General features: G+C 64.3%; 2 protein-coding genes and 2 long non-coding RNA genes across 4 annotated transcripts; 2 read left to right on the plus strand and 2 right to left on the minus strand.

The window, feature by feature from the left end:
• Positions 1-998: 998 nt before the first annotated feature.
• On the minus strand, positions 999-7,607 carry CDC37 (cell division cycle 37, HSP90 cochaperone). The gene is given in 10 exon segments (XM_054002338.1): positions 999-1,494; positions 2,739-2,808; positions 3,971-4,075; positions 4,077-4,154; positions 4,735-4,857; positions 5,326-5,441; positions 5,750-5,855; positions 5,965-6,180; positions 6,182-6,248; positions 7,382-7,607. Coding segments are annotated over 10 exon segments (1,191 nt in total). The 5' UTR covers positions 7,558-7,607; the 3' UTR covers positions 999-1,360.
• Positions 7,608-9,176: 1,569 nt separating this feature from the next.
• Positions 9,177-18,339, minus strand: HOOK2 (hook microtubule tethering protein 2). Its single transcript, XM_054002302.1, is given in 22 exon segments — positions 9,177-9,543; positions 9,625-9,696; positions 9,795-9,937; positions 10,179-10,234; positions 10,317-10,348; positions 10,530-10,575; positions 10,669-10,737; positions 10,860-10,929; positions 11,173-11,260; positions 11,359-11,469; positions 11,551-11,752; positions 12,371-12,483; positions 12,485-12,512; positions 12,589-12,731; positions 13,476-13,553; positions 13,653-13,715; positions 14,530-14,597; positions 15,676-15,808; positions 15,947-15,997; positions 16,781-16,853; positions 16,989-17,074; positions 18,250-18,339. Coding segments are annotated over 22 exon segments (1,914 nt in total). The 5' UTR covers positions 18,292-18,339; the 3' UTR covers positions 9,177-9,396.
• Positions 11,847-12,477, plus strand: LOC128821359 (uncharacterized). The gene is made up of 3 exons (XR_008441087.1): positions 11,847-11,916; positions 12,225-12,246; positions 12,397-12,477. It is a non-coding gene; the product is annotated as an uncharacterized LOC128821359 (long non-coding RNA).
• Positions 12,700-13,446, plus strand: LOC128821358 (uncharacterized). Its single transcript, XR_008441086.1, has 3 exons — positions 12,700-12,744; positions 12,963-12,983; positions 13,046-13,446. It is a non-coding gene; the product is annotated as an uncharacterized LOC128821358 (long non-coding RNA).
• Positions 18,340-23,181: the final 4,842 nt, after the last annotated feature.

The raw sequence follows: 23,181 nt of genomic DNA on the forward strand, positions 1-23,181 counted from the left end.
CTGCCCCCTCTCTCCCCCTCCCCGCCCCGCTTGGTACCGGCCCCCGGCCCCTCACAGGGCTGGTTCCGGGCCCACCCCCGGTTGGTACCGCCCCTCCCGGTTGGAACCGACGCTCTCCCCTCTCCCGGTTGGCACCGAGCCCCCCGTTAACCCCCGGGATGACGCCGGTCCGTGGGTTGGTACCGGCTCCCCCCCCCCTCCGGTCCCCCCCCGTTGGTACCGGCCCGGCCGCCGCTCCGGCTCCCTCCGCCCCGCAGAGCCGCCGCCTCCCATTGGCCCCGAGAGACGCGCGCTGCCATTGGCCGGCGCCAGGCCACGCCCACGAGTCTTCGCTCCTCCGTGGGGGGGGGCTGAGGAAAGGCTCTGATTGGCTGAGGGGCGTGAGGGGGCGGGGTTTTGTAGAAAGGAAGGGGCGGGACGTGGAGATGCGATGGGATGGGGCGTGGTCAGACCGATCGAGGGGGCGGGGCCTGGGGCGCAGCTGGATTTAAAAATGGGCACAGCTGGATCTAAAGAGGGGCACAGCTGGATCTAAAGAGGGGCACAGCTGGATCTAAACCCATGGGCACATCTGGATTTAAATATGAGCACAGCTGGATTCAAACACGGGCACAGCTGGATCTAAACAGGGGCACAGCTGGATCTAAACAGGGGCACAGCTGGATTTAAATATGAGCACAGCTGGATCCAAACAGGGGCACAGCTGGCCGGGGGGGGCCACAGCTGGATTTAAACAGGAGCGCAGCTGGATCCAAACATGGGCACAGCTGGATTTAAACACGGGCACAGCTGGATTTAAACAGGGGCACAGCTGGATCCAAACATGGGCACAGCTGGATTTAAATATGAGCACAGCTGGATTTAAACGGGCACAGCTGGATTTAAACGGGCACATCTGGCCCGGGGGGGGGGTCCCAGCCCCCCGCCCCTCCCAGGCTGGCCCCAGCTCCCCCCCTGCCCCCCCAGAACGCCCCCAGACCCCCAATTCCACGCTCAGCTTCTCCAATCTCTTTATTTCTCCGCTCCGGCACCGCGGCTCCGACCCCCCCCTCCCCCCTCCCCAAAAACCCCAAACCCACCCAGGAGGGGGCCGGGGGGGGGTCCCCAAACCTCCCAAAAACCTTCCCCAAAAGTCTCTACGGCGTGAAAAAGCGTGGGGGAGGGGACGGGGGGGTGAGGGGAGTGGGGAGGGGGCTGCAAGGGTGGGGGGGGGGGTGTGGGGCACGACCCCTCCCCGCCTGCTTTTGCTGCTTTCCCGACAGGGGAGCGTTGGTGGTTTTTTTGGGTATTTTTTTCTGCTTTTTTTGACCTTTTCTGCCTTTTTTTTTTTTTTTTTTCGGGGTGGGGGGCCTGGCCCCGCTCAGGGTTTGGGCTCGTCCTCGGCGCCGTTCTCCTTCTGGATCTCCTCGCGCGCCGCGGCCCCGCCGGCGCCCTTGGCGTTGGGCACCCAGAGCCCCGAGTCGATGCAGCGCTGCATGTGGTACTTGGCCTCCTAAAAACGGGACACGGGGGGCTGGGGACACCCACAGAGGGACTGGGGACACCCACAGAGGGATTTGGGGACACCCACAGAGGGATTGGGGACACCCACAGAGGGATTGGGGACACCCACAGAGGGACTGGGGACACCCAGAGAGGGATTGGGGACACCCACAGAGGGATTTCGGGACATCCTGAGGGATTGGGGACACCTCGAAGGAGTTGGGACCCCCCCCCCGAGAGATTTGGGGACATCCTGAGGGATTTGGGGAGATCCCCCGAGGGATTGGGGGACACCCCGAGGGATTTGGGGACACCCACAGAGGGATTGGGGACACCCAGAGAGGGATTTCAGGACATCCTGAGGGGTTTGGGGACATCCCGAGGGAGTTGGGGACACCCACAGAGGGATTGGGGACACCCCGAGGGAGTTGGGGACACCCACAGAGGGATTGGGGACACCCACAGAGGGATTTCGGGACATCCTGAGGGATTTGGGGACACCCACAGAGGGATTTGGGGACACCCACAGAGGGATTGGGGACACCCACAGAGGGATTGGGGACACCCTGAGGGGTTTGGGGACACCCACAGAGGGATTGGGGACACCCTGAGGGATTTGGGGACACCCACAGAGGGATTGGGGACACCCTGAGGGTTTGGGGACATCCTGAGGGATTTGGGGACACCCACAGAGGGATTTGGGGACACCCCGAGGGAGTTGGGGACACCCCGAGGGATTGGGGACACCCAGAGAGGGATTTGGGGACACCCTGAGGGGTTTGGGGACATCCTGAGGGATTTGGGGACACCCACAGAGGGAGTTGGGGACACCCTGAGGGGTTTGGGGACATCCTGAGGGGTTTGGGGACACCCCAAGGGATTTGGGGACACCCACAGAGGGATTGGGGACATCTCAAGGGATTGGGGGACACCCACAGAGGGATTTGGGGACACCCTGAGGGAGTTGGGGGACACCCACAGAGGGATTTGGGGACATCCTGAGGGATTTGGGGACCCCTCCTGAGGGATTGGGGACCCCTCCCAAGGGATTTCGGGACACCCCAAGAGATTTGGGGACACCCTGAGGAATTAGGGACCCCTCCCAAGGGATTTCGGGACACCCCCAAGGGATTTGAGGACACCCCAAGGGATTTGGGACCCCTCCTGAGGGATTTAGGGACCCCCTGAGGGATTTGGGGACCCCCCCAAGGGATTTGGGACCCCCCGCGGGGTTTTTGGGGTGAAAATCTCACGGTCGGGTTCCATTTTGCTGATCGTGTCCTGCAGCATCTGAACGTCTTTGACATCGAAGCATTTCTGCAGCTCCTGCCGGGCCCAGGGACTGCTCAGTGGGGCTGGGAGGGACTGGGACGTACTGGGATATACTGGGAGTGACTGGGATCACGCTGGGAGTGACTGGGATCAAACTGGGGTATACTGGGAGCGACTGGGATATACTGGCAGTGACTGGGATCACACTGGGAGCGACTGGGATATACTGGGAGTGACTGGGATATACTGGGAGTGACTGGGATCACGCTGGGAGCGACTGGGGATATACTGGGAGTGACCAGGATCAAACTGGGAGTGACCAGGATCAAACTGGGAGTGACTGGGATCATACTAGGATCACACTGGGAGTGACCAGGATCAAACTGGGGGCAACCAGGATCAAACTGGGAGTGACTGGGATCAAACTGGGAGCAACTGGGAGTGATCAAGATCAAACTGGGAGCAACTGGGATATACTGGGAATGACTGGAACATACTGGGAGCGACTGGGATCAAACTGGGAGCAACTGGGATATACTGGGAGTGACTGGGATCATACTAGGATCACACTGGGAGTGATCAAGATCAAACTGGGAGCAACTGGGATATACTGGGAATGACTGGAACATACTGGGAGCGACTGGGATCAAACTGGGAGCGACCAGGATCAAACTGGGAGTGACCGGGATCAAACTGGGAGCGACTGGGATCAAACTGGGAGTGACCGGGATCAAACTGGGAGCGACCAGGATCAAACTGGGAGCGACCAGGATCAAACTGGGAGTGACCGGGATCAAACTGGGAGCGACCAGGATCAAACTGGGAGCGACCGGGATCAAACTGGGAGCGACTGGGATCAAACTGGGAGTGACCGGGATCAAACTGGGAGCGACCGGGATCAAACTGGGAGTGACCGGGATCAAACTGGGAGTGACCGGGATCAAACTGGGAGCGACCAGGATCAAACTGGGAGTGACCGGGATCAAACTGGGAGCGACCGGGATCAAACTGGGAGCGACTGGGATCAAACTGGGAGCGACCAGGATCAAACTGGGCGCCAACGATCCCCACAAGGAAACGCTCCCAAAACTCCAACACCCCCCAAACCCGGAGGCCTGAGCCGGCAGCGCTGCCCCCCCCCGGAGCCCCCCAGAGCTCCCAAAACGTCGGCGTTCAGCCCCAAAAGCCGCTCGGAGCTGGGGGGGGGGGGACTCACGGGGGGCAGGGACTCGTAGACGTCCACGGGGTCGAGCCCGCCGGGCCCCAGGCGCTTCTGGCGCTCCTCCTCCTCGTAGTCGCGCAGCGCCTTCTCCAGGCGCGCCCCGCGCCCGGCCCCGCACGCGCTCCTTGAAGCCCTCCAGCTCCTCCGTGAATCCCTCCAGGTAGTGCTGATCCGCTGTCTGGGGGGGAAATGGGGTTCAGGGGGTTGGGGAACTAAATCCACCTCAATTCTGCCTCAAATCCGCCTCAAATCCGCCCCAAATCGACCTCAATTCCGCCTCAAATCCACCTCAATTCCACCCCAAATCGACCTCAAATCCGCCCCAAATCTGCCCCAATTCCACCTCAATAACACCTCACATCCACCGAAATCCGCCCCAAATCGACCTCAGATCTGCCCCAAATCGACCTCAATTCCACCCCAAATCCACCCCAAATCCACCTCAAATCCACCCCAATTCCACCCCACTCCTAAACCCCCAATTCCAATCCCACACCCTCATCTCCACCCCTGAATCCCCAATTCCACCCAATCCCACACCCTCATCTCCACCCCTGAATCCCCAATTCCACCCCCAGACCCCCACCCACACCCCTGAGCCCCCTTTTCCACCCCATACCCCTGTCCCCCACTCCACCAGAACGCCCTCCCCCGGTCAAACCTCACGAAAAGGAGAAAAAATTGAGGCTAAACCCGCGAAATTGGGGCACGCTCGGCCTCAGGGAGGGATTTTGGGGTGTCCAGGGTTTTTTTTTTACCTTAATTTTGGTGAAAAACTGCCGGAAGCAAGCCCTGGGATCCACCTTGAGGCTCTTGGCCAGCTCCAGGATGAACTGCATGACGATGGTCTGGTGGGCCACCTGCTCCATCAGCGCGTGTTTCTGGGGGGGAAAACGGGCTCAAAATCCCCCCAAATCCCCCAAAATCCCCATTCCCCACTCAAATCAAACCCCTTTTTTGGGTGAGGACGGGGTGATTTGGTCAGGGAATCCCTGCACGGGGTTGGATTCGTGGTGTTAAGTCGTTAGGATGAGGCTGGGTTGGGTTTGATGATCTTTAGGAGCTTTTTGACCCCAAATTAATCCCAAATTCCCTGACTTTGTGGGCTCCTCATCCCAGGGAAACCCTGGAGCTGCAGGAGAAGGGGTCAGGGGTGAACCCCTCTCCCAAAGAAGGGTGGGGGTGCCTTTTTAAATATGACTTTAAGGATCTTTTCCCACCTCTCCTGCCTCATAACTCCCCAATCCTCTCGTTTTTTTTGGGCAGGAAAAAACGGGAAGAAGCCCAGAGAGGTGAGAAGGAGGCAGCTCCAGCCTGGGGAAGGGGGATTTTATCCCGACCCCTCTCACCTCCTCCACCTCCAGGTCGATGCACCAGATGACCAGGTAGTTGGCTGTCTCCTCGCAGACCAGGTGAGGGTTGTCGGACAGGTACTTCTGGCTGTCATCCCAGCGCCTCAGCATCCCTGCCAAGGAGGGAAGCGGGGAGCATCGCCCCTCCTCAGCCAGGGGAACAAACTCTGCACCTCCCTCGTGGCGAGGAGGGCGAGCTAAACTCCCCCAAAAACTCCCCGAAATTCTGCTTCGGCGTGGGGAAAAACAAAAAAAATAAAAAAAAAAAAGGGGAAACCACGCAAAATCCTCGATTTTTATTCAGTGCACTGAGAGGATTCCGGGCTGCTCACACCACAGGGTGGTGGGGGGGGTGTTCCCAAGCTTGGAGAACCCCAAAAAGCTTCCCCCCAGCTCCCCAAAGCCCCCCTGAGCCCCTCACCAAAATGTTTAATCTGCTTCTCGTATCGCTCCACGAAGGTTTTGTGTTTCTTCTCCTTCTGCTCCTCCGTCTCCTCCTTCTCCTCGGGCTTCACGTTGAAAACGCTCTGGGAACCCGGAGGAGCACAGGGAAATGATTTGGGGGATTTAGGACACGGCTGGGATGGTTTTTTTTTTTTGGGGGTGTGTGGGGGTGTTTTTCTCCCCAAAGCCCACCTTGCTGAAGCCGTCCTTGCTGAGCGTGTCCACGTTCCAGGGCATGTTCTTCTCCTTCTTCCTCAGCTCCTCCAGCTTGTTCTCCCAGCTCTTCTCCTCGTTCCTCAGCTGCTGGGCCTCGGCCTGGAGCTTCTCCAGCTCCCCCTTCCCGCTCTCGGCCACCTCCTGCTCCTTCATCTTCTTCTGGCACTCGGCGAGTTTGCGCTTGCACTCGCGGGCAGCCTTTATCCAGCTCCTCCTTCTCCTTCTGGAACTGCTCCATGCGCTCCACGCGGGCCTGCGGAGGCAGCGGCGGCGCCACGGCAGCTGCAGCGCGTCCCCCAAAGGTGTTTTTGGGGGGGTTTTGTGGGGCTGGGGAGGGGCAGTGGGGGAAATGGGGGAATTGCCAGCCCCCAAAGTCGGGTGGGAGGCTTGGAGGTGTCGCTGACCATCCCGGGACACGCAGGGGGATTTGGGGGGGCTGTGAACCCCCAGGGGAGGAGCAGCCCCGGGACACGGCAGGGATGGAGCAGGAGCTGAGGGGGGACAGGGAATGGGGAGTGGGCTGTGCTGGGATGGGGAATGGGGAATGGGGAGTAGGGAATGGGCTTGTGCTGGGATGGGGAATGGGCTGGATGGGAATGGGGAATGGGGAGTGGGGAGTGGGCTGGGATGGGATGGGGAATGGGGAGGTGGGCTGTGCTGGGATGGGGAATGAGCTGGGATGGGAATGGGAATGGGGAATGGGCTATACTGGGATGGGGAAGGGGCTGTACTGGGATGGGGAATGGGGAGTGGGGAGTGGGGAAGGGGCTGTACTGGGATGGGGAAGGGGCTGTACTGGGATGGGGAAGGGGCTGTGCTGGGATAGGGAATGGGGAGTGGGCTGTGCTGGGAATGGGGAATGGGAACGGGAATGGAATGGGCTGTACTGGGATGGGGAATGGGGAATGGGAAGGGGCTGTGCCTGGATGGGGAAGGGCTGGGATGGAATGGGGAATGGGGAATGGGGAATGGGTAGTGGGCTGTGCTGGGATGGGGAATGGAGAACCGGGAAGGGGCTGTGCTGCGATGGGGAATGGGAAATGGGGGAATGGGGAGTGGGCTGTGCTGCGATGGGGAATGGGGCACCGGGAAGGGGCTGTGCTGCGATGGCGGAGCTCCCCGCGGGCGCTCCAGGGATGATCCCATGGGAGCCCCCGCCCCACGGGGACCCCTGGAGCTGCGGAAAAGGAGAACTCCCCCCCCCGCTCCCCGTCCTGCGGGAACAGCGAGAGCCCCCACACCACGGGGGTCCCACGAACAACAAATCACCCCCCGCCTCCCCGTCCCCATTTCCTTCCGGGAATCCCGGGCCCCGTCGCCATGGGAACGGGCCCTCCCGCGGAGCGCCGGGCCCGGGGGGGCGCCGCGGGCCGGCCGAGCCGCACCTGGTGGCCGCCATCGGAAGAGACTGGCGGTGTCGATGTTGGGGTGAGTCTCGTCCTCGTCGTCCGAGACCTCGATGTGGTCCCACACGCTGTAATCCACCATGGCGCGGCCGCCGCGACCCTCCGGCACCCCGCCCCGGCCCGGCCGCTTCCGCCCGCGCCTGACGCGCTTCCGCCCGCGCATGACGCGCTTCCGGCGCCGTGCCCGCCCTCCTGAGCCTGGGCACGGCGCGCGTGAAGCCGCGCCGGTTCAAAGATGGCGGCGGATTTAAAGAGACACGAGCCGGTGTGTCCGCACACTGCGTTTCACCTGCGCGTTTAAGATAATTAATAAAAAGGATAAAGTCTTTAAACGATTTTAAGGGTTTAAATGGAAGGAAGAGCCTGCCTCTTCCATGATTTGAAGATGTTGAATTGACTGGGAATCCCTACTTTCTGTTATTTTAGGGATTTAGTTGAGAACAAATCCAACTTTTCTGTTGTTTAAACTGTTAAATTGAGGAGGAATCTCTGTTTTCCGTCGTTTTTAAGGGTTTAAATTGAAAGGAGATTCTTTAGGGGCCTTTTTAAGAGTTCCATCAACAGGGGCCCTCTGTTTTAAGGGATCTTACAGGGAAAATGGTGTCCAAAAGCCCCAAAAAATGGTGTTTCTTGAGGGAAAACCGTAAAGGGAGGAGGAGGCCTCTTGGGGGTTAAATTGAGTGGAATTCCATTAAAAATTTTAAATTGAGGCAGGATCCTACATTTAAAGGGTTTAAATTGAGGGGAAACTCCACCTTTTTCACCATTTTTCTGTTTTATTTTGGGAGGAGACCCCCTTTACCCATATATCTTAGGGGTCTAAACATAGAGGGAACCCCTCTTTCCGTTTTTAATGTTTAAACTGAGGGAGCAAACCCCTTTTTTTCATCGTTTTAAAGGGTTTAACTAGAGGGGTTCCCTATGAGGGGAAAAAAGGCAGGAAACGTGAAGGAGAAAAAGGGCAGGAAACGTGAGGGGAAAAAGGGCGGGAAACGTGAGGGGGAAAAAGAGCAGGAAACATGAGGAGAAAAGGTGGGAAACAAGGGGGGAAAGGGCAGGAAATGTGAGGGGGAAATGTGGGAAACAAGGGGAAAAAGGGCGGGAAAACGTGAGGGGAAAAAGGGTGGGAAACGTGAGGGGAAAAGGTGGAAAACATGAGGGGAAAAGGGCAGAAAATGTGAGGGGAAAAGGGTGGGAAATGTGAGGGGAAAAGGTGGAAAACATGAGGGGAAAAGGGCAGAAAATATGAGGGGGAAAAGAGTGGAAAACGTGAGGGGGAAAGGGCGGGAAATGTGAGAGGAAAAGGTGGGAAATGTGAGGGGAAAAAGGACAGAAAACATGAACGAAAAAAAGACAGGAATTGTAAGGGTAAAAGGTAGGAAACATGAGAGGGAAAAGAGTAGAAAATGTGAGGGGAAAAGGGGTGGGAAATGTGAAAAGGTGGGAAACGTGAGGGGAAAAAGAGCGGGAAACGTGAGGGGAAAAAAGGCGGGAAAGCGTGAGGGGAAAAGAGCGGGAAATGTGAGGGGAAAAAAGGCGGGAAAGCGTGAGGGGAAAAGGTGGGAAACGTGAGGGGAAAAAAGGCGGGAAAACGTGAGGGGAAAAGGTGGGAAACGTGAGGGGAAAATTACAAAAAGAAAGTAATTTTTCGGGTGCTCACCCCCATGTACCTCTGCCGCACCCCAGCACCGACCCCAGGGTTTAAGACACCCAAAAACACCCCACCAACAGCTCAGCCCTTACAGGCCCCCCAATATCCCCCCCCATAACAAACCTCCAGCGCTGAGTCCTGAGGCTTTATTAGAAGATTTTATGGGGGTAACACACACGAGAACCGCCCCCAAAACAGGCTACAAAAATAGAAGTGCTAAAAAGCCCCCCAAAACAGGGGAGCAAGGTCCGGGCCCCCCCTCCAAAACGAGAGCTTAGGTTTGTAGCGTGTGAAACGGGACCAGCCCAGAGTGAGGAGGGGGGTCTGTCCGGGGTATTTGGGGACCCTCCCTCAGCTGGAGGCAGCCCGGCCGTGAGGGGCCCGCGCCCGCCGGGCCGCCGTGGCCAGGCGCTGCTGTGCCAGGAAGGATTGAGCCCCGCCGGGGCCGCCCCGAGCCGCCGCCGCCGTCCCTCCTTCGTGCTGCCGCAGCGCCAGCCCCTGAGGGGACACGGGGGTAAGTTAACGGGGGTCCCGGGGGGCTCCCGGTGGTCTCCCACTCGCCGGGGACCCCGCGCTCACCATGTTGTACCAGGCGGTGACCAGCAGCCGCTCCTCGCGCTCCCGCTGCGCCCGGCTGCGCTCCCAGTCGTTCTGAGGGTGGTGGCGGGGGGGGGGATCAGCTGGGGTTGGAGACCCCCCCCCACCCCGGGACCCCCCACCCCACACCCCACCCAGGTTTAACCCCTCACCTCCAGGTGTCGGATCAGCGCGTCCTTCTCCTGCAGCTGGTTGCGGAGGAGCTGCAGGACGGGGGCCAAGGGGGGGGTCCCAGGGGGGTCGCCAGGGGGTGCTGAGAGTTTTTGCGGGGGCGACCTCGTGGAACCTCTGAATCCTGATCCCGTAGCGGGAGCAAAGAGGGAGGTTAGCCAGCAAGGACCCCCCCCCCACAAACCCTTCGTGGGGAAACTGAGGCATAGTTCGTCTGGTGCTCCCTCCCTCCAGACATCACCCCCCCGCAGGATCCCTATACAACCCCCAACCTGGGGCACCCCAAAATTTTTCCCCCCCCAAGGACTCCCCACACCCTGACCCCTCCCCAGATCCTGATGCCCACTCCAGACCCTCCCTCATACCAGCCCTGGAGGGCTCCAGCTCTTCCTCCTCCTCCTCTCCCTCCAGCAGCTCATCCCTGGGTGGGGGGACAGGGGGTGGTCACAGGTGGGGGATGTTGGGAGGGCTCCCCAAATTCCCCCCACCCCCCAAAAACTCACAGGTCCTTGGGGGTCTCCTCCAGCAGCAACAGCTGGGGGGGGGGGGGAAATGAAAAAGAGGTGAATGAGGAGCACCGAGGTGCCCCCAAAAAAAACGTGTCCCCCCCCTCAAAAAACACTGAGACCCTCCCCAAGACACTGAGACCCCCACAATGAACTTGGTGCTGAGAAACCCCCCCCCCCCCAAAAATCTCCTCATCCCCCCCCACTCGCCTCGCCCCGCGCTGTCCGAGCCTCAGCTGCCTCAGTGGCCTCCAGCCTGTGGGTGTTGGGGGGGGGGCGTTAGGGATTGAGGGGGGGGTCTCGGGGTCTTTCGAGGACCCCCAGACCCCCCCCACCCCAGCTCCCCCACCTGTGCCGGAGCTGGTCGCGCTGCAGCCGCAGCCGTTGGTTCTCGCGCCGCAGCCGCGTCACCGTGTCCCTGGAGAGGGGCGGGGGGGGACACCGGGGCGATCACGGGGGACCCCCAAAACGAGCTGGGGATGCCCCCCCCCCCCCCCCCCCAAGCGCCGTCCATGTTTTTGGACACCTCCCCCAACCCACCTGAGCTCTGCGGGAAGGATCTCCGCCGCCAAATTCCGGGCAGGGGCTGCGCCCCCCTCCAGCCCTGCGTCTGAGAAGGGAGGCGGGGGTAAAAAATGGATTTTGGGCAGGGGGGGGACAGCAGGTGACATCCCAAAAACTGTGCCCCGCCCACCCAAAACCCCCCAGGAGCACCCCCAAACCCTGCAGTGGGGGCTCTCCGGTGTCTCGCACAAGGATCGTGCGGGTCAGGAGCGCGTCCCCTCCCGCCCAGGTGTTCTGTCACCTCTCGTGGTTGGAGGGGGGGGGGTCTGTGGCCGCCCCCCGCACTCACCTGCCCGGCTCAGGTAGCTCTGCTGCACCTGAGCGCAGCGCAGCTCCTCGTTGGCCTCGCGCAGCGCGTCCCGCTCCTCCAGCAGCCGCTGCGGGGGGCACGGGGGGGGGGGGGGGGGCTCAGGTGTGTCCCTGGGCGTGTCCCCAGGTGTGCGTCCCCAGGTGCGCATCGCCGAGCCTCACCCACCTCCTTCTCCTGGCTCAGGGCCTCGAATCGCTCCTGCAGGTGCCGGAATTCCAGGTGCCACTTCTCGGCCCTCAGCGCCGCCTCCGCCTGCTGCCCGCTCAGCTCCTCCACCTGCGCCGCCACACCTGCCGTGAGGGGCCCGGGCGCGGCCCCGCGGCCCCCCGCCGCGGCCACCTGAGGCGCGGCCCTCACCTGCCTGCGGGCGGCCTCCAGCTGCGCGCAGCCGGCCTGGGCGCGGCCCAGCTGCTGCTGCAGGTGCGCGGCGCGGCGCACCTGGGCGGCGTGGCGCTCCTCCAGCGCCCGCGCCCAGCGCCGCAGCTCGCCCGCCGCCGCCGCCCGGCCCCGGTACGTGGCCACCGCCGCCTCCAGCCGCCCCGCCCGCGCCGACGACGCCCTGGGGGGACGGGGGGAGAGCGGGCGCGGTGACGGCCCGCCGCACCTGAGCCCAGGTGCGCGGCACCTGAACGCCGACGCGCGGCCGCCGGCACCGCCCTGATGGTGAGGGTGACGCCGTGGGACGTGGAGCCACACAGGAGCCCCCCTGGCTCACCTGAGCACGTGCCCCGGCTCACCTGAGCAGGTGTCCCAGCTCACCTGGCCAGGTATATTGGCTCATGTGAGCAGGTGTCCCAGCTCACCTGAGCAGGTGTCTCGGCTCACCTGAGCAAGTATCCCAGCTCACCTGGCCAGGTATCCCAGCTCACCTGAGCTGGTGTCCTGGCTCACCTGAGCAAGTATCCCAGCTCACCTGAGCAGGTCTCCCAGCTCACCTGGCCAGGTATACTGGCTCACCTGAGCAGGTATCTCGGCTCACCTGAGCAGGTGCCCTGGTTCACCTGAGCACTTGTCCCAGCTCACCTGAGCAGATGCCCTGGCTCACCTGAGCAGGTGCCCCGGCTCATCTGGCCAGGTCTCCTGGCTCACCTGAGCAGGTATCCTGGCTCATCTGGCCAGGTCTCCCGGCTCACCTGAGCAGGTATCCTGGCTCATCTGGCCAGGTGTCCCGGCTCACCTGAGCAGGTCCATCTCGTCGCGCAGCGCCCGCGCCTCCCCCGCCAGCCCGCTCAGCTCCTGCGCCCGCGCCTGCAGCCCCCGCGCCTCCTGCTCCAGCCGCGAGCAGCGCGCCCCGCAGCTCCTCCCTGCCGCTCTCCAGCCTGCAGCGGGACCCCCCCGGCCTCAGGTGAGGAGCTCAGGTGAGCGGGGGCGGGGTCGCAGGGGGCGAGCCCTCACCTGTAGTTCTCCTCCTGCAGCTCCTCCACCTGCGTCTGCAGCCGCAGCAGCTTCTTGGCGCCGGCGGCGTCGGCCTCGAGCTGCTCCCGCAGCGCGCGGTTCTCGGCGGCCAGGTGTCCCTTCTCCTCCAGCAGCGTGGCCACCTGCGGCGCCCAGGTGTGCGGGGAGGGGCGCAGGGCTGCGGGATCCCCTCCCCAGGTGCCCCCGCCCCGCCCGCCAACGACCCCGGGATCCTTTTCCCATGGAGCCTTGGGTGTTCTGAACGCAGCGGGGGGAATTTGGGGGGAGTCCAGGTGTGCAGGGAGGGGCACAGGTGTGCAGGATTCCCTCCCAAGTGTGCAGGATTGCTCCCAGGTGTGCAGAGAGGGGCCCAGGTGTGCAGGATTCCCTCCCAAGTGTGCAGGATTCCCTCCCAGCTGTGCAGGATCGCTCCCAGGTGTGCAGGATCCCCTCCCAGGTGTGCAGAATACCTCCCAGGTGTGCAGGATTCCCTCCCAGGTGTGCAGCATCCCTCCCAGGTGTGCAGGATTCCCTCCCAGGTGTGCAGGATCCCTCCCAGGTGTGCAGGATTCCCTCCCAGGTGTGCACGGAGAGGCACAGGTGTGCAGGATTCCCTCCCAGGTGTGCAGGATTCCCTCCCAGCTGTGCAGAATCCCTCCCAGGTGTGCAGCATCCCTCCCAGGTGTGCAGGATTCCCTCCCAGGTGTGCAGCATCCCTCCCAGGTGTGCAGGATTCCCTCCCAGGTGTGCAGGATCCCCTCCCAGGTGCTGCCACCTCTCCCACGAGCTGGCAGAGAACCCCCTCCCCCTCGCCCTCAGGTGGAAATCGGGGGGCACCCAGGATTTGGGCTCCCCCCCCCCCCCCCACAGGTGATCCCAGGCCTCACCTGCTGCTCCAGCTCGCGGCAGCGCTGCCCCGACCCCTCCTCGGGGGGCTCCTGGCTCAGGAAGTAATAGCGGCGGGACTGTGGGGAGGGGGGGGCACGGGGGGGGGGGGGCTCAGACACCCCCAAATTCCCCCCGAGACCCCCCCCCCCAAAATCTGCCCCCCCCCCCCATCTCACCTGAGCGTCGAAGCTCCCGTAGCTCTCAGCCGCCATCGGCTCCGACGGCTCCGGATCCAAGAGCTGCCACGAGGCAGGGAGAAATTTGGGGTCGGGGAGGGGGTCTGGGGGGGCTTCAAGCCCCCCAACAACCCCAGGGGGTCCCCAAAATTCCTTAGGGACCCTCCAAGCACTGCGGTCCTAAACCCCCCCCCAAATACAGTGACCCCTCACAGCATACCCCCACCCCCCAAAATCATCCTCGGGGGATCCCCAAATCCCCCCCACAAACCTTTAGGGACCCCCCCCAAAATCCCTTAGGGACCCCCGAAACCCCCCAGGGACCCCCCCCAAAAACCCTTAGGGACCCCCCCAAAACCCCGCAGTGCCCCCCCCAAAAACTCCTTAGGGACCCCCCCAAAATCCCTTAGGGACCCCCGAAACCCCCCAGTGACCCCCCCCAAAAACCCTTAGGGACCCCCCCGAAACCCCCCAGTGACCCCCCCAAAAACCCTTAGGGACCCCCGAAACCCCCCAGTGACCCCCCCAAAACACCCCAGTGACTCCCCCAAAAACCCTTAGGGACCCCCGAAACCCCCCCAGTGACCCCCCAAAAACCCTTAGGGACCCCTGAAACCCCCCAGTGACCCCCCAAAACCCCCCACTGACCCCCCCAAAAACCCTTAGGGACCCCCAAAACCCCGCAGTGCCCCCCCCCAAAAACACTTAGGGACCCCCGAAACCCCCCAGGGACCCCCCCAAAAACCCTTAGGGACCCCCGAAACCCCCCAGTGACCCCCCCAAAACCCCCAGTGACCCCCCCAAAAACCCTTAGGGACCCCCAAAACCCCCAGTGACCCCCCCAAAAACCCTTAGGGACCCCAAAAAGCGCCCCCACCTCCTGGATGGCCGTCATCACCTCGTGCTGCACCGACTCCTCCAGCGTCATGATGCGCTGGATGTGCTCTGGGGGGGGGGGATTTTGGGGGGGGGGCAGCGTGTTTTGGGGTGGGATTGGGTTTTTTTTGGGGGGGGGTCAGAATGTGGGGCTCGTTTCTGGGGGGGCAGCGTGTTTTGGGGTGGGATTGGGTTTTTGGGGGGGCTCAGAATGTGGGGCTTGTTTTTTGGGGGGGCAGCGTGTTTTGGGGTGGGATGGGGTTTTTGGGGGGGTCAAAATGTGGGGTTCATTCGTTTTTTGGGGGGGCCAGCGTGTTTTGGGATGGGATTGGGTTTTCTTGGGGGGGGGTCAGAATGTGGGGCTCTTTTTTGGGGGGTCAAAATGTGGGGTTTATTTGTTTGTGGGGGGGCCAGCGTGTTTTGGGGTGGGATTGGGTTTTTTGGGGGGCTCAGAATGTGGGGCTCGTTTTTGTGGGGGGGGCAGCGTGTTTTGGGGCGGGACGGGGTTTTTTTGGGGGGGCTCAGAATGTGGGGCTTGTTTTTTGGGGGGGCAGCGTGTTTTGGGGTGGGATTGGGATTTTTTTGGGGGGGGGTCAGAATGTGGGGCTCGTTTCTGGGGGGGCAGCGTGTTTTGGGGTGGGATTGGGTTTTTGGGGGGGTCAAAATGTGGGGCTCATTTTTGGGGGGGGCGTTGGTTTTGGGGGCAGTTTTGAGGGGGCTGGATTGAGGAGGGTTGGGTTTTTTTGGGGGTGCTTTTGGGGAGGGATTTTGGGGTCTTGCTTTTGGGGAGGGGGGGCTTTTTGGTGAGGACTGAATTGGGGGGGCTTTTGGGGAGGACTGAATTGGGGGGGCTTTTTGGGGAGAACGGATTTGGGGGGGCTTTTGGGGAGGACTGAATTGGGGGGGCTTTTGGGGAGGACTGATTTGGGGGGGCTTTTGTGGAGAACTAATTTGGGGTTTTTTTTGGGGGGTCTTTTGGGGGACGTTGAGTTTTGGGGGGGGTTTCTTCACGACGCCACTTTTCGGGTGGGGGAATCTTTGCGGAGAGGCCGTTTTGGGGTGCCCCGAGGAGCGCAGCAAATGGGGGTGGGAGCAGAATTTTGGGGGTTCTCAGGTTGGGGGGGGGGGTGGGGGTCCCTGCACCCACCTTCCCGCCGCTCGCAGCTCACGGCGCAGCCCAGCACCAGTCTGACCAGTTTGCCCAGTTGCTCGGGGTCGCCGTGCCGGGCGGCCGGCGCCACGTCCGGCACGTGCTGCTCCGCCACGGCCTGGCCCAGCACCTTTTTTTTTTTTTTTGGGGGGGGGGGGGGGGGTCCCAGGGTCAGAGCCCCCCCAGTCAAACCCTCAGGGAATCCCCCAACCCCAAAAATCCCCCCGAGTTTGGGGGACCCCCCCCCCCCCTCAAGCCCCCAACTCACATCCTGCCAATACTCCAGGACGCTCTGCAGCACCTGGCGCAGGTTGTTCACCTGGGGAGGGGGGACAAGGTGGGAAGGTGGGAACCCCCCCCCTGAGAACCCCCAAAATTCTGCTCCCGCCCCCCATTTGCTGCGCTTTGGTACCCCAAGGACCCCCCCCCCCCCCAAAAAGTGGCCTCACGAACAAACTCCCCCCCAAAGTTGTCGCCACAAAGCTCAAAATCCCCCAAAAGCCCCCCCAAAAAAAAACCCAAATCAGTGCTCCCCAAAAGCCCCCCCAATTCAGTTCTCCCCAAAAGCCCCCCCAATTCAGTCCTCCCAAAAAAGCCCCCCCTCCCCAAAACCAGGACCCCAAAATCCCTCCCCAAAACCGCCCCCACAAAAACCAACCCTCCTCAATCCAGGCCCCCCAAAACTGCCCCCAAAACCAACGCCCCCCCCCAAAAATGAGCCCCACATTTTGACCCCCCCCAAAAAAAACCCAATCCCATCCAAAACACGCTGCCCCCCCCAAACACAAACCCCACATTTTGACCCCCCCAAAATGAATCCCCCCATTCTGACCCCCCCAAAAATGAACCCCACAATCTGACCCCCCCCAAAAAAACCCAATCCCACCCCAAAACGCGCTGCCCCCCCAAAAACAAACCCCACATTTTGACCCCCCCAAAAAACCCAATCCCACCCCAAAACTCGCTGCCCCCCCCAAAATTGAGCCCCAAAACACGCTGCCCCCCCAAAAACCGAGCCCCCCATAATCTGACCCCCCCAAAAAACCCCAATCCCACCCCAAAACCCGCTGCCCCCCCCCCCAAAAATCCCGAGCCCCCCCACCTTGAGCCGAGCGCTGCCCTCGGGGTCCCCCCGGATCCGGCCCAGCCACGCCTCATCGAACCAGGAGGGGTCGCTGTTTTTTTTGGGGGGGGGGGGGTCCCCAAAATCAGCCTTGGCCTCTCGGGGGGGTGGGGGGGGGTCTCTGAGGACCCCCGGGGGGGGGGGGACGCCCCCTTTCCCCCCCCCCCCCCCAAAATAAAGCACTCACATTTTGTGCAGGACGTGGGCCAGGGTCACCCCGCTGGCCAGGTCTGGGGGGGCCGCGCACGGAGAGGGGGGGTCAAAGGTCTGCAGCTGGGGGGGGGGGAAAGGGGGGGTCAGGGCACCCCAAAAAACCCACAGGGGGGTCAGGGACACCCCAAAAAAACCCCACAGGGGGGTCAGGGACACCCCAAAACCACAGAGACCCCAAAGGGGGGTCAGGACACCCCAAAAAAACCCCACAGAGACCCCCTGGGGGGGGTCAGGGGCACCCCAAAAAACCCACAGGGGGGGGTCAGGGCACCCCAAAACCACAAAGAGACCCCCCGGGGGATTAGGGCACCCCAAAAAACCCACAGGGGGGTCAGGTACACCCCAAAACCACAGAGACCCCAAAGGGGGGTCAGGACACCCCAAAAAAACCCCACAGAGGGGTCAGGGACACCCCAAAAAACCCACAGGGGAATCAGGGACACCCCAAAAACACAAAGAGACCCCACAGGGGGGTCAGGGACACCCCAAAACCACAGAGACCCCACAGGAGGAATCAGGGCACCCCAAAAACCCACAGAGCCCACCCAGGGGGGGTCAGGGCACCCCAAAACCACAGAGCCCCCCTGGGGGGGGTCAGGGCACCCCAAAACCATAAAGAGACCCCACAGGGGAATCAGGGCACCCCAAAACCCCCACAGGGGGGGTCAGGGACACCCCAAAACCTCCCCTGAGCCCCCCACCCAGGGGATTAGGGGCACCCCAAAACCACAAAGAGCCCCCCCAGAGGGGGAGTCAGGGCACCCCAAAAACCCCACAGGGGATCAGGGACACCCCAAAACCCCCACAGAGCTCCCCAAACCCACTCGGGGGGGGCATCACCCCCCCGCCTCCCCCCAAAATCCCCCCCTGAATTTGGGGGGAGGTGGGGGGGGGGGGGGCAAAGGGCGCTGGGACAGGGACAAAGGGCGGGGGGGGGGGACCAGGGCTCGGACACGTCTGGAGGGGGGGACAAAGGTCCCGGGGGGGTGACGTGGGTTTTGGGGGGGGTCACGGGGGTTTTGGGGGGGTCACAGCGGTTTTGGGGGGGTCACGGGGGTCCTGGGGGGGTCACAGGTGCCCCGGGGCCACCAAAGTTCCCGAAGCCGCAGGAACCCTCCGGGAGTCCCGTGGTGAGGGGCGGGGGGGGGGGGGTCCGTGGTCGATCCCCGAGCACCGGGGGGGGGTCCCGTTTGAACCTGGGGGTCCCGGGGGGGGGGTCCCGGCCCGCCCCTTACCCAGGTGAGCAGCGCCCCGCAGGCGTCCCGCCCCGCCGCCATGTCCGGCCGGTCCTCCAAGGGCACCGAGGCGCGGCCGGAGCGGCCGCACCTGCGCCACGCCCCCTCCCCGCCCGCCACGCCCGCCGCGCCCTCCGGGCCATAGAGTCGCACCTAGAGCGGCCGCGCCCGCCACTTCCGGCCGCGCCCCTTCCGCCCTCCTCCCGGGCCACAGAGACGAGAAGAGAGCGGGGACGGAGCGGCCACACCCGCGCGCCACGCCCCCTGCCGGGCACGCCCCGGCTGGAACGGAGCCGGGTCCGCCAAGGCCATAGAGTTGCGCCCAGAGCGGCCCCGGCGCGGCCCCGCCGGTGACTCAGGGCCGCGTCCCGCCGCCCCCGCGGCCGCGCCCGTCGGGCCCCGCCGCCTCGGGAGGGTCAAGCGGGGCCGTTCTCGCCGCGGGGCGGCGGCGGCGGCGACGCCCGCGCTGCGTCAGCGCTGAACCCGACGGCCTCGCGGGGGCCGGCCGCGGCCGGAACCCCCCCAGTGCTCCCAGTAAGGTCCTGGAACCCCCCCCCCAATGCTCCCGGTATGGCTCTGGGGGCATCCCAGTGCTCCCAGTATGGACTTGGGGCAATCCCAGTGCTCCCAGTATGGACTTGGGGGCATCCCAGTGCTCCCAGTATGGTTCTGGGGCCATCCCAGTGCTCCCAGTATGGCTCTGGGGCCATCCCAGTGCTCCCAGCATGGTTCTGAGGCCATCCCAGTGCTCCCAGTATGGACCTGAGGCCGTCCCAGTGCTCCCAGTATGGTTCTGAGGCCATCCCAGTGCTCCCAGTATGGTTCTGAGGCCATCCCAGTGCTCCCAGTATAGGCCCAAGACCCCCCCCAGTGTGACCCCGACACCCTCCCAGTGCTCCCAGTATGGACCTGAGGCCGTCCCAGTGCTCCCAGCATGGACCTGAGGACATCCCAGTGCTCCCAGTATGGCCCTGGGGCCATCCCAGTGCTCCCAGTATGGACTTGGGGGCATCCCAGTGCTCCCAGTTGTATCTGGTACCCCCGCAATGCTCCCAGCATGGCCCTGAGGCCATCCCAGTGCTTCCAGTATGGCTCTGGGGCCATCCCAGTGCTCCCAGCATGGACCTGAGGCCATCCCAGTGTTCCCAGTATGGTTCTGGGGACATCCCAGTGCTCCCAGCATGGACCTGAGGCCATCCCAGTGCTCCCAGTATAGGCCCAAGACCCCCCCCAGTGTGACCCCGACACCCTCCCAGTGCTCCCAGTTTGGCCCTAGAGCGCCCTGGGCCCTCCCCGCATGTGCCGTGTCCCCCCCCCCCCCCCGGACATCCGGGGCCCCCCCAGCCCGAAACCCCGGTGTCGGTTGGGGCCGTTGGGGCCCCCGAAAGTCACTTTGGGGGTGGGGGAGACACCCCGGGGGCCTCCCCGGGAGCGGGACCCCTCCCCATTGTCCCCCCCCACCACCCCCAAGATCCCCCGGTGCCCCCCCCGGGACCCCCACACCGGGGGGGGGGGGGGGGTCACGGCGGGGACGAGTCACGAGAAAGGAGAAGTCGGCAGGGAAAATCCGGCCCCAAAATCCCCTAAATTCCCCTCAAATCCGGGCCGGGGGGGGAGGGGCTTGTCCCCCTCGGGAAGTCCCGGGGACCCCCCCCCCCCCCCCCACCGTTCCCCCCCCCCCGGCAGGAGCACACGCGTGTGCGAGCGGCCGCGCCCCGACGGGCCGGGACACGCCGGGGACACGCCCGGGCACGGCCCCCCGGCCCTGGCTGCCACCTCCGGGGGTCCCAGGGGCTTCGGGGGAGTGTTTGGAGGGGCCTGGGGGGATTCTGGAGGGTCCTGGAGGGATTCTGGAGGGTCCTGGGGTGATTTAGGAGGGGCCTGGGGTGATCTTGGAGGGTGCTGGGGGGATTTAGGAAGGTCCTGGGATTGTTTTGGAGAGTCCTGGGGCAATTTTGGAGGGTTCTGGGGCAGTTTAGGAGGGTCCTGGGATTGTTTTGGAGGGTCCTGGGATTGTTTTGGAGGGTCCTGAGGTGATTCTGGAGGGTCCTGGGGTGATTTAGGAGGATCCTGGAGGGATTCTGGAGGGTCCTGGGGGGATTTAGGATGGTCCTGAGGTAATTTAGGAGGGTCCTGGATTGTTTTGGAGGGTCCTGGGGCGATTTTGGAGGGTCCCGGGGGGGATTCTGGAGGGTCCTGGGGTGATTTAGGAGGGGCCTGGGGTGATTTTGGAGGGTCCTGGGATTGTTTTGGAGGGTCCTGGGGGGATTCTGGAGGGTCCTGGGGCAGTTTTAGAGGGTCCTGGGGGGATTCTGGAGGGTCCTGGGGGGATTTAGGAGGGTCCTGGGGCGGTTTTGAAGGGTCTGGGGTGGTTTAGGAGGGGCCTGGGGCGATTTTGGAGGGTCCTGGAGGGATTCTGGAGGGTCCTGGGGTGATTTAGGAAGGTCCTGGGGGATTTAGGAGGGTCCTGAGGTGATTTAGGAGGGTCCTGGGGCAGTTTTGGAGGGTCCTGGGGTCCCCTTGCACACCTGTCCCCCCCCTTTGCTCACCTGGCCCCCCCCTTTGCTCACCTGTCCCCCCCCTTTTCCCACCTGTGCCCCCCAAATGCCCCCAGGCCCCGCCCCTTTCCCGCTGGGGGCGTGTCTATACATGAGGAGGCGTGTCCACGCGGAAGGGGCGTGTCCGCCGCCCCCCCTCTCCGGCCAATGGCGGCGCGCTTCCGCCGCGCGCGGCTATAAAGGGCGCGGGGGCAGCGCGGGGCCGCGGGTTCGAGTCCCGCCGCTCCCGGTGCGGCCGCGCGGATGGAGCCGCCGTTCTACCGCCCCGCGCCCTTCCCGGGCGGCTTCTGCCGCCCCGAGCCCGACTACGGCGCCTTACCGGGGCCGCTGCAGCAGGCGCCCGCCCAGGAACCCTTCCGCGGGCTCAAACCGGCGCCGTGCCCCGACGGCAGCTTCTTCGCGAGCGGCGCCGGTAGCGGCAGCTTCTTCTACCCCGGTCCCGGCGAGCGCGACGGCTTCACCGGGAGCTTCGCCCAAGCGCTGGACGAGCTGCACCAACCGGGGCCGCCCAACGTGGCTCTCCCGGAGCCGCCGGCGCTGACGACGACGGCGGCGTCGGGGATGGGGGGACCCTTCCCGGGTGTCCCCGGAGCGGAGGCGGCGGAGCCGGGCCCGGATTCCCCGGAGAGGCTGCAGGCGGAGCGGCGGCGGCTGCGGAACCGGCTGGCGGCGAGCCGGTGCCGGCGGCGGAAGCTGGAGCGCATCGCGCGGCTGGAGCAGCGCGTCCGGGGGCTCCGAGCGCAGAACGCGGAGCTGGCGGCCACGGCGGCGCGGCTGCGGGCCCAGGTGCGGCGGCTCCGCGGCTCCGTGCGGGACCACGCGGGCTCGGGCTGCCCGCTGCCCCCCGGCGCCGCGCTCGGCTTCTAGAACCGTCCCGGCGCCGCGCAGGGCACCGGCACCGAGGGGGCTCCGGGGCAGCGCTGGCTCCTTCCGCGGAGAGCCCCCCCCCCCGCTCCCGGTTGGGCACGGAGGGGCTGGGACCCCACCCCACCCCCGGGACACCGTGGGACCCCCATGGACACGGCCCCCCCCGTGGGCACAGCGAGGGGGGACTCCGCACGAGAGACCCCCCCCCCCCCCCACACACACACCAAGGTGGACCTGGAGGAGCTGGGGACCCCCGAAAGGACCCCCGAGGATGGGGGACCCCCGTAACGGAGCGGCCTGAAGGGACCGGCAGGACCCGACCCCCCCCCCCCCCTCAGGACCTGCGGGAACGGGGCCTGGGGGATGGATGGGGACCCCCAAACAGGGCCTGGAGCCCCCCCAGCTGGGCCTGGGGACCCCCCCCCGCTTCTGAGGGGCGCCCCCCCCCCAAATTGAGGATTCCGCCGGGAGGGGCTGAGCGCGCACCCCAAAGGGGGGTGTTTTTTTGGGGGGGGGGATCCCCCTCGTGACGTTTACAAGACCCCCCCCGGTGGGGAGCAGCCCCCGGGGCGGGGGGCGATTCTTTGTCGCTGCTTTTTTTTTTTTTTTTTTTTTTTTCTTTTTTTTTGTACGTTTGTATTTAATTAATAATAATAATAATAATAATGATAATTGCGATAACGGCTCTGCTCGTGCTGAACCGGGGGGGGGGGGGCGGCGGGGCCGCGCGTGTTTTCCCCCCCCCCCTCCCCCTCCCGTGGGAAGCCCCCCGCGTGCACCGGCGTCAACGGAAGTGGGCGTGGCCGGGGCTTTCCCCGCTGACGCAACCGTGCCCATATATGGGCAGGCGGGAGAGGGCGGGGCTGTTCCGGGAACCCCCCTCCCGCGCTGCCCGCCCCGGGGCCGCGATTCCCGGATGCGGGGGTGAGGGCGGGGGGGGACACACACGAGGTTTCCGGGGCTCCCCCGCCGCTCACCCGCATTTCCCGGGACCGCCCTGCCCGCCCCCGCCATCCCGGGGACCCCCCCGGCCCCATCCGGGGCTCCGCAGCCCCTCCCCGGGCCCCGCACCCCGCGTCTCTCCCGGTGCTGCACAGAGCCCGGGACCCCCGTTTGGCTCGCCCGGAGGGGCGTCCGGGCCCGTTAAACCCCTCCCCTTTCCGGTAAACCCCTCCCTTTCCGTTAAATCCCGCCCTTCCCGCAAACCCCGCCCTTTCCGTTAAACCCCGCCCTTTCCCTCAAACCCCGCCCCCGCGCAATGGCGCCACTCTCGAGTGACCCGCCCCCCGCGCTGAACCCCGCCCACTACGCTAAACCCCGCCCCGTTGAACCGCGCCCGCGCGCCGATTGGCGTTCGTTGTGGCCACGCCCGGCTAAGCCCCGCCCACGGCGGCCCCGCCCCGCCCCGCCATGGCGCTGTCCGCGCTGCAGCGGGACCCGGCGGGCGGGGGTCGCTTCGCCTCCGCCGTGCCCGGCCCGTGCCGCCGCCGGCCCTGCGCGCTCGGCG

Source organism: Vidua macroura, chromosome 39 (genome assembly GCF_024509145.1).
Source record: "Vidua macroura isolate BioBank_ID:100142 chromosome 39, ASM2450914v1, whole genome shotgun sequence".
In the NCBI taxonomy this organism is placed as follows: Eukaryota; Metazoa; Chordata; class Aves; order Passeriformes; family Viduidae; genus Vidua; species Vidua macroura.